Genomic DNA, 8,075 nt, shown 5'->3' with positions numbered 1-8,075 from the left:
GAGAATAATTGAAAAATATAATCTGATTTGTTAGTATAATTGATTGTAGGATAACATTGAATCACTTTTATAAACGTTAAGGATACAAATAGGACAATTTAAACGTTAGAGACACAAATAGAACTTATCTCACGTTAGGGACAAAAACGATACTTTATTCTTTTTAAATGCTACTATAATAATTAAATAGTATTAAATGTAATATATATGTAATTATAATTGTTTTACATGTATAAGCTAACTAAAAATTTTAATTTTATAGATATTCAATTACATGTTTTTAATTGAAACCCCAACTCCCCTTACCCTCGGTTGCTGGTGCTACGAAAGCTGCCAGAGTGGCCGCCGCGGACATCGTTTCTCTCCTCTCGGGCGTAGTTGCCGACCTCCGTCGTCCCTAGTAAGACTTACTACACTCTCAATTGCTGCATTGAATTTGCTTCATCATTCATGAGTTTGATTAGTAATTTATCAACATCTCGTGGTGCCAAAATCCAATTTCAAAAAGCTGACTTACTCCCTAAATTGGAATCCAAACACAAGTCTTTATTTCATTCATCACATTGCCACTAACTTGTGCTTTTTTATTTTCATTCAATGAAATATCTGAGAGCTGATCTCAAAACCTTTCTTTCTGTGTCAGAAGAAATGAGCTCCACTTCATTCACTTCAGTTAGCTTCAACACCGCTTCCTCTTGGAACTTGAAGGTACCCACCCTTTCTTCTTCAATCTTAAGAGTCTTTTTAATATTTATTTATTCTGTTGTGCTTTTTCGTTGAAAGAGACGTGAAGGAGGGAAAGCATATGTCAGGTGTGGGAGCGCTGCTTCTTCCGAAAACACTGTTCGTGTTGGTGTTCTTGGAGCTAGTGGCTACACTGGTTCTGAGGTAGGTTCAGTGCTACCTTAATTAATGCCACCATTGCCATTGTTTTGTGTTGAGTTTAGAGTCTTTTGTGTTAGGTTCTTAGGCTTTTGGCGAATCATCCGCAATTCGGGGTTGCTCTATTGACTGCCGATAGGAAAGCTGGACAGCCGATTGCTTCCGTCTTCCCCCATTTGGCCACACAGGTATGTATGTTTGATCATGTTAATTGCATTTTCTAGGTACTTGTCCAATGCTGATTCTTCTATCATAATGGAACTGCAGAAATTGCCAGATTTGATTGCGGTCAAGGATGCAGATTTTTCTCATGTGGATGCTGTATTCTGTTGTTTGCCGCATGGAACCACTCAGGTTAGCCATTTCAGAAATACTTATTTCTAGGAAATACTTTTCGTAGAGTCGACTTTTTACACACGGTACCCCTGTTTTTCCTTGCTTTCTTTTCTCAAATCCTGTTTTTCGTAAGTTTTTGTTTTTTTCTCGCTTTTTCTTGCAGGAAATAATTAGAGGCCTTCCCAATCACTTGAAGATTGTTGACCTTTCAGCAGTATGTTCTAAATAACAGTTCTCTTCCCCCAACCAAACTCTATAATTTCTTGTTCTTTAGAATATAAATGAAGTTTAGCATATATCAGAATTGTAACTGAGATTGTGTAGGATTTTCGTTTACGTGATATATCTGAGTATGAAGAGTGGTATGGCCAACCACACAGGGCACCGGAGTTGCAGGTGAGTACATTTCAATGGCAAAATTCTCATTTTGAAACTGTTAAATTGCCCTTCATTTCAACAGAATCTTATTCAGCAAACTGTGGAACCTCTAATGACGCTTATATCCGCTGCATTCAGTGGCATTTAGTCATTAGGAATTTAACTTTTCGATCTTGATTTGTGTTGAATTCTGGGAATTATGTTTTTATTATTTTGTTTTAGTACTGTAGTGTCAAAACTTAAAATGAATTTCCTTAAAGTCACCCTTGCCATTGTTTTGTTCTTAATGCTGAATTTATCTAATTTTCTGTATCCAGAAAGAAGCTATATATGGATTAACAGAGATTTTAAGGGAGGAAATAAGGAATGCACGCTTAGTTGCTAATCCTGGTTGCTATCCAACATCCATTCAAATTCCCCTTGTCCCACTGATAAAGGTTTGTAACTGAATATGCTTATTTCACAATACGTTTAATATATAACTAATTTCTGTTTCACTGTTTTTGTCACTTTTATGGTTGTATCTGTTTTCCTTTCTTTGTATTTTGAGTTGTGAGATATGGTCTAGGGTGTTAAGCTTTGGTTACTTTCCATGTTAAGAAGCTTGTCCGTTAATCATCGCTCCAAAGATATTTATGTATATGGTGTTGCTCACTATATGATATGGTGTCCATGGATTATGAACTTGATAGAATCTTTATACTTCTTATTTGGAGTACTAAATTTTCTTTGTAATGAATATTGATTTTATGTTGCTATTTTCTAATTTTTATTTGGTTTACAGGCAAAGCTTATTGACATAAAAAATATTATTATTGATGCAAAATCTGGTGTGAGTGGAGCAGGTTAGAATTCTATTACACAATTTTGTATTCAATCGCAAATATAGAAGAAAATGTCTCAGCAATACCTGCTCATTCGAATAGTGGTTCTGCTACTTGGTTAATTACTTCAGGGCGTAGTGTCAAAGAAAATTTATTGTACACAGAAGTAGCTGAAGGTATCAATTCTTATGGTGTTACCCGGCATCGCCATGGTAAGTGTAATTTACCAATTGGAATTTAATTTATGCACTTTAAGATCCAAAAATGATGCCTCTTTTTTTATGCCTATCAATATTGATCTCTATACTGAAGTTTAAAAGGTTCTGGATTTGTAGTGATAATCTTATTTTTTTATTTCCAGTTCCAGAAACTGAACAAGGGCTATCTGATGCTGCACATTCTAAAGTAACCATCAGTTTTACCCCGCATCTGATGCCAATGGTGAGTCGTGCGCTGAGATCTGTCTTATCTGATATTATCTTTCCTGCCTACGAAACTAATACATGTCCCTCGCTGTTGATCAGATACGTGGTATGCAATCAACTATTTATGTGGAAATGGCTCCAGGAGTAAGCACTGAGGACTTGTACCAGCAACTCAAGCGCTCTTATGAAGTATGTCGAAATGTCACTTGTCACCAGAAATAGATGCCATTTTAACATTTTGTTGAATGCATAACATATGAATACAGGGGCAACCATGCTAAGACTACTAATCTAGCATTTGTTACTTAATGTTTATTGTTCAATGCTAGAGTAAAAAACTTCGTCACTCTGAGACCTCAGATGCCGCCGAATATACCATCACTTTCTTTGGTTGCATGGTTTAAATTTCTCTGCTTCTTCTTACTTTCTCCGCCTTCTCCCTTTTACTTTGGTTTCAGAATGAAGAATTTGCCGTACTGTTGGGGAATGGAGTAGTTCCCCGAACTCACAGCGTCAGAGGAACCAATTACTGTTTAATAAATGTTTTTCCTGACCGAATTCCCGGAAGAGCAATAATCATATCTGTGGTATGTATAAACTCCTTAAACTGAAATATTTGCATAAGTAATTGTATTATTCTGTTTCTTCACTCTAAATATGTTCGTGCTGTTGCAGATTGATAATTTGGTGAAAGGAGCTTCAGGACAGGCTTTACAAAACCTTAATTTGATGATGGGGTTTCCAGAAAACCTAGGGCTGCATTATCAGTCTCTGTTTCCATAGATGAGAGTGGTAACCCTTCAACAAAACTACCCCTAACACTTAAACTTTTCATGCCTGTTTTTCCTTCATTCTCCTGTGTAAACTGCAAGTCTTCTCTTTTTCTTTTAGTAGCTTCATCAGCTTTTTCATTTCTTATGTGAAATAAAAGGGTATTGATAACTTGTTGAGGGATGCAGTTTTTTCAGGATGAGATTTTGAATATCAATTAATATTTTTGGTGGATTATTTTATCTCTCTTCACCTTATGTACAGTTGATTTAACAATGTCTTTTTTTTTTTATTTTAAAAAAGGAGTGTTCATAGATTCAGCAAGAGAGAAATTGATACACAACCCATAAAATTTTGAGAGTTATATGAGAGACCCTTATTAATATCATTAAATAGATGCTAACAAAAGAGAGAACCTAGCAAAAATATAGTTTTTCTATCCTTAAAGTTTTGATTGAGCCTCTTCTCGATTATTTTCTTTTCAAGATGAATTATTTTTGGAGAGAGAGAACCAATTTTTATTTCACGGGTTGCCTATGAGAATGATTACTCAAAGCAAATTGTTGTCCAATTTATTTAGACATAAAATTCAGCATGAGTTCTAACTTGTTCTTATTTTCTATAGGTATGTGAGGTGAAGTATTCGTTCGCTTTTAGAATATTACAGATAAAAGAGAATGCATTAAAAATGGTATCTGTATCATTTCATATAACTCAACCAAGCATGCACTCAATATATAAGACAAAAATATCATATAATTAATATACGATGCTTAAAAGGAATTATAAGATAATTCCGCTATAAAGATACTTTATGAATGATATTCATACAGTAAAATTTTTTGTTAGAATATTATGTTCACCAAAAGTAAATTTACGTAGAAATTAGATTTGACCACATAAGACTACAAGAGTTACAAGAAAATTTTGTATGGTATTTAACCACATTTGGTGTTTGCTATGTGAGCCACTACAATCACTCAATTATTATGTTAAAACTTAAAAGTTACATAAAGTTTAAAAATAAGTGATTGTAAATAACTCTAAACACACATTAAATATACATCAAGAACATATAAGTAGAAGGAACTTAAAAGAGAAAACTCAATCACAAAATCTAGCCTTATACAAAGTGAGAGTTACATTTTCCAAACTGAAAGAAACCAGGGTATTCATAATAATAATAATGATAATAACATTCAAATTGCAGACCCCAGAAACCAAATTATAGTGTTCTAGCAACGTTACTACATTACATAGCATAGACAATTTCTCCACTGCTATCAAGGTCAAGGTCAGGATCACTGTCTAGATCCTCATCCATGTCATCGTCAATGTCCAAGCTTCCGGTGAGGTACTGGTTGAGGGACTGGCTTCCGGCCGGAGGAATCATGGCCTCGGATATTATCTGCATGATCTCTTCAATGCTTTGCGTCGGTTGATCAGGCTCCTCATACTGGTTGCTCATTGTGTCCCCATCCATGAGATCAGCTGGTAGATTCTTCAAGAACCATTCATGGTTTTTGATCTCCGGTATACTTATTCTCTGTTTTCATAAACAGCATTCATCATATGAAGTGTTAAATGTCATCATTTCTCCAAAATGCTAATAATATAGGGTCATGTATCTAAAGAACCCACCACATAAACAGAGATAAAACTTCTAGAATCTTTTTTGTATTATGTATTATCTATTACATATATAATTATTCATGTGTTTTTACCTATTAATTTCGGACTACAAACCAAAAATCAATTAAATTGTGACTCCGACAGTCTCACTTGTATTTGTTATTGGTAATTCATGACACAGATTCTCTTATTTTATTTCTCCAATTCAATTAGTGAAAATTTTCACACATATGGAATGAGATTGATAATATTAATTGACCTGTGCAGGATCAGCAACAAAAATCCTTGATACCAAAATGCTAATTATATAGGGTCATGTATCAAAAGAACACATTACATAGATAGAGATAAATCATCTAAAATCTTTTAATAGTCAACTAATTATGTATTTATATTATCTGTTGTGTATATTTATTCACGTGTCTTTACCTAAGAACTTAAGTTTTTAGAAGAAATCATATCTAAACTTCTATAACCAAAATGCTTCGAGACCAAAAAAAAAAAGAGACTTCGAATGAGAAAACATGTAAGATATATAACTATTCGTGTTATGAGAAGATGATTTTATGACATCATATATATATTCGCTTTTTTTTTTCCATCTTCTAGTTGACATCAACTAGTTCTTTAAGTACTTTTGCATGTCACCTATTAAAGTAACTCTTAATAGAAGTTGAACTCATTTACATTAACAATAGTGAAAATTTTCATTCATAAAGAATGAGATTGATAACACTAACTGACCTGTGCAGGATCAGCAACAAAAATCCTTGAGATCAAATGGCGGCACTCAGGAGATATATGAACATAGTCAGGAATTGAATATTGGACATTCAAAATCCTCTGCAACCAACATTCAATATTAGTATACCATTTAGAGAAACAAGTTCCACCCATCAAATAATTAAAAAAGAAAAGAAAAGAAAAGAAAAGAAAAGAAAGAAGGAAGCAATGTGTTACGTGTATTGTTTTGCGGAAATTTTTAGGTTCCTCTGGATCCTCAAATGGATAAGCACCAACCAACATCACATATAAGGTTACCCCACAAGACCACACATCTGCAATCTGAATCATGGTTCAGTTACAACATTACTACATTTGTTAGTATATCATATCAGTTTTACACTCAGATGCAATCACATAATGACACATCAATAAAAATAATTATTTTTTACATTGATTTCGTGAATGGTCATATCTAAATAAAAAAAGACGTGATTAAACGACTATATAAAATGTTTTACACTCTCAGTATATCAAGATCAAACCCTTATTCATAACCATTCTCTTCTTCCTAATCAGCTAAAAATTCGACTTTCACGACAATCATAACACAGCTTTTAAATAGAATTCGATCGACGTGACAACTATACTTGAAAGAATATAACTTTCGATTTAATCGTAATGAAAATTTACCTTGCCATCATATTCCTTCTTAAGCAAAACTTCAGGAGCAATGTATGCAGGGGTGCCAACTGTAGATTTTGGTTGTGAATGTAGCACTGAAGACTGGAGAAGTAATCAAGAACAATTGCAAGATGCATAAGTGTCACTAATTCCACTCCCAAATACAAAGGAAAAATTATAGAAATCTGCTTGATCTTAGACTTATAGAAACCTAGAGTTTGAGAGCCAAATCTATAATGTGATTAATATAGTTGTGTATAATTTAGTTTCTAAGTACATTAATAAAATAATAATAATAATAATAATAATAATAAAACTAAAAGATAAAGAGGACAATAAAAAGAAGAACATTATACCTTTGAATAACCAAAATCACAAATCTTCAAGCGAGGAGCTGGACTACCATCCAACAATGTATTTTCCAACTTCAAATCACGATGACACACTTGCTTTTTAATTATGAAAAAGACAAATAAAACCAAAATATTCAAGTAAGATATATCTTTAAATAACTATAAGTGTAGAAGAAATAAGGAAAAAATGTGCTCAACTTATGTACCATTGCATGACAGTAGCTAACCCCAGATATAAGTTGTTGGAAGAAGAAACGTGCCTGCGCTTTATAACATATAATTAATAATAGCCATTAAATGTAAAATAATACATAATAGAATAAATGTTTCCTATATTCTTTATTTTTTTTACACATTTCGTCTCACATATAGTAAAAAAGTACGTATTATATTCCTTTGTTTTGCAATGTATTATTTTAAAAAACTTTGGTATATGCACGTATTATACGCTAGTGTATCAATAAGTACTATCTTATCTATTGATTTATTTTTTATTTATTAAATGTATAAAAGTAATAAAAATAAAATTAGTTGAAATAACAAGTTACTTAAAACTTAATTAAAAAACTCTAAGTTCAAATCCTAAAAATAAAAAAAAATTATACATTAATCTTTTTCATATTCCGATAAAGAAAATGGAGTTAATAGAAGAGGGGTACCTCGTCCTCACTAAAGCGCCCTGCATTGCATATTCGTTCAAATAGCTCTCCTCCCGAGGCATATTCCATGACAATAGCCAAATGCGTTGGGGTCAATATAACCTATAGTTGATCTAATTTAGTAATAATACAATTACGAGAAGATTGAAATAATTAATTAATACATAGATACATACCTCCTTGAACCTCACAATATTGGGATGCCTTAGTGACCTGTGATTTATAATTTCCCTCTGTACATTTTCATCGATCTGTATGTAATAATTCATTACTATCCGAAAATATTAGATAACAAAAAAATATTAATTAAAAACAGTTAAAATTTATCTTATTTAATATTCGTTAATTTTATTTATGAATATTAAATAAAATAAATTTTAGTTTTTTTTTTTTTTTTTTTTTTGTTAA

The 8,075-nt window shown here is 32.4% G+C and overlaps 2 protein-coding genes across 7 annotated transcripts in view; one reads left to right on the top strand and one right to left on the bottom strand.

Moving 5' to 3' along the window:
• Positions 239 to 3,858, top strand: LOC107622801 (probable N-acetyl-gamma-glutamyl-phosphate reductase, chloroplastic). Of its 6 annotated transcripts, none has more exons than XM_021112939.1 (14): positions 239 to 400; positions 610 to 708; positions 784 to 888; positions 963 to 1,070; positions 1,150 to 1,236; positions 1,382 to 1,432; positions 1,543 to 1,614; positions 1,914 to 2,033; positions 2,381 to 2,441; positions 2,552 to 2,632; positions 2,782 to 2,861; positions 2,945 to 3,034; positions 3,304 to 3,432; positions 3,521 to 3,858. In XM_021112939.1, the coding sequence occupies exons 1-14, from the start codon at positions 275 to 277 to the stop codon at positions 3,626 to 3,628; spliced, it is 1,317 nt and encodes a 438-aa protein (XP_020968598.1). In that variant the 5' UTR covers positions 239 to 274; the 3' UTR covers positions 3,629 to 3,858. The 6 variants fall into 6 exon arrangements, with proteins under 6 accessions (XP_020968598.1, XP_020968599.1, XP_016180323.1 ...); XM_016324837.2 differs by having other exon boundaries at positions 250 to 400; positions 647 to 708; positions 3,521 to 3,850; XM_016324838.2 differs by having other exon boundaries at positions 284 to 400; positions 644 to 708; positions 3,521 to 3,850.
• The window catches only part of LOC107622799 (serine/threonine-protein kinase SRK2E), a 4,018-nt gene continuing 473 nt past the window's right edge, over positions 4,531 to 8,075 (bottom strand). Inside the window, exons 2-9 of the mRNA XM_016324835.2 lie at positions 7,844 to 7,918; positions 7,668 to 7,769; positions 7,215 to 7,268; positions 7,012 to 7,104; positions 6,665 to 6,757; positions 6,209 to 6,313; positions 5,993 to 6,091; positions 4,531 to 5,162 (exon numbers count right to left, since the gene is read on the bottom strand). Coding sequence (XP_016180321.1) covers positions 4,869 to 5,162; positions 5,993 to 6,091; positions 6,209 to 6,313; positions 6,665 to 6,757; positions 7,012 to 7,104; positions 7,215 to 7,268; positions 7,668 to 7,769; positions 7,844 to 7,918 — 915 coding nt within the window. The 3' untranslated portion in view covers positions 4,531 to 4,868. The remainder of the gene's footprint in view (positions 5,163 to 5,992; positions 6,092 to 6,208; positions 6,314 to 6,664; positions 6,758 to 7,011; positions 7,105 to 7,214; positions 7,269 to 7,667; positions 7,770 to 7,843; positions 7,919 to 8,075) is intronic.

Source organism: Arachis ipaensis, chromosome B10 (genome assembly GCF_000816755.2).
Source record: "Arachis ipaensis cultivar K30076 chromosome B10, Araip1.1, whole genome shotgun sequence".
Classification (NCBI taxonomy): Eukaryota; Viridiplantae; Streptophyta; class Magnoliopsida; order Fabales; family Fabaceae; genus Arachis; species Arachis ipaensis.
Note: the sequence above shows the minus strand (reverse complement) of the source record. Positions and strands in the feature narration are given on the sequence as shown.

Bases quoted from the DNA above. Each gene is read 5' to 3' on its own strand.
- LOC107622801 (XM_021112939.1), top strand. From the start codon at position 275: ATGTTTTTAATTGAAACCCCAACTCCCCTTACCCTCGGTTGCTGGTGC. The intron at 1,433-1,542 runs GTATGTTCTAAA...GAGATTGTGTAG, and splicing joins AGATTGTTGACCTTTCAGCA to GATTTTCGTTTACGTGATAT. The intron at 2,633-2,781 runs GTAAGTGTAATT...TTTTATTTCCAG, and splicing joins TGTTACCCGGCATCGCCATG to TTCCAGAAACTGAACAAGGG.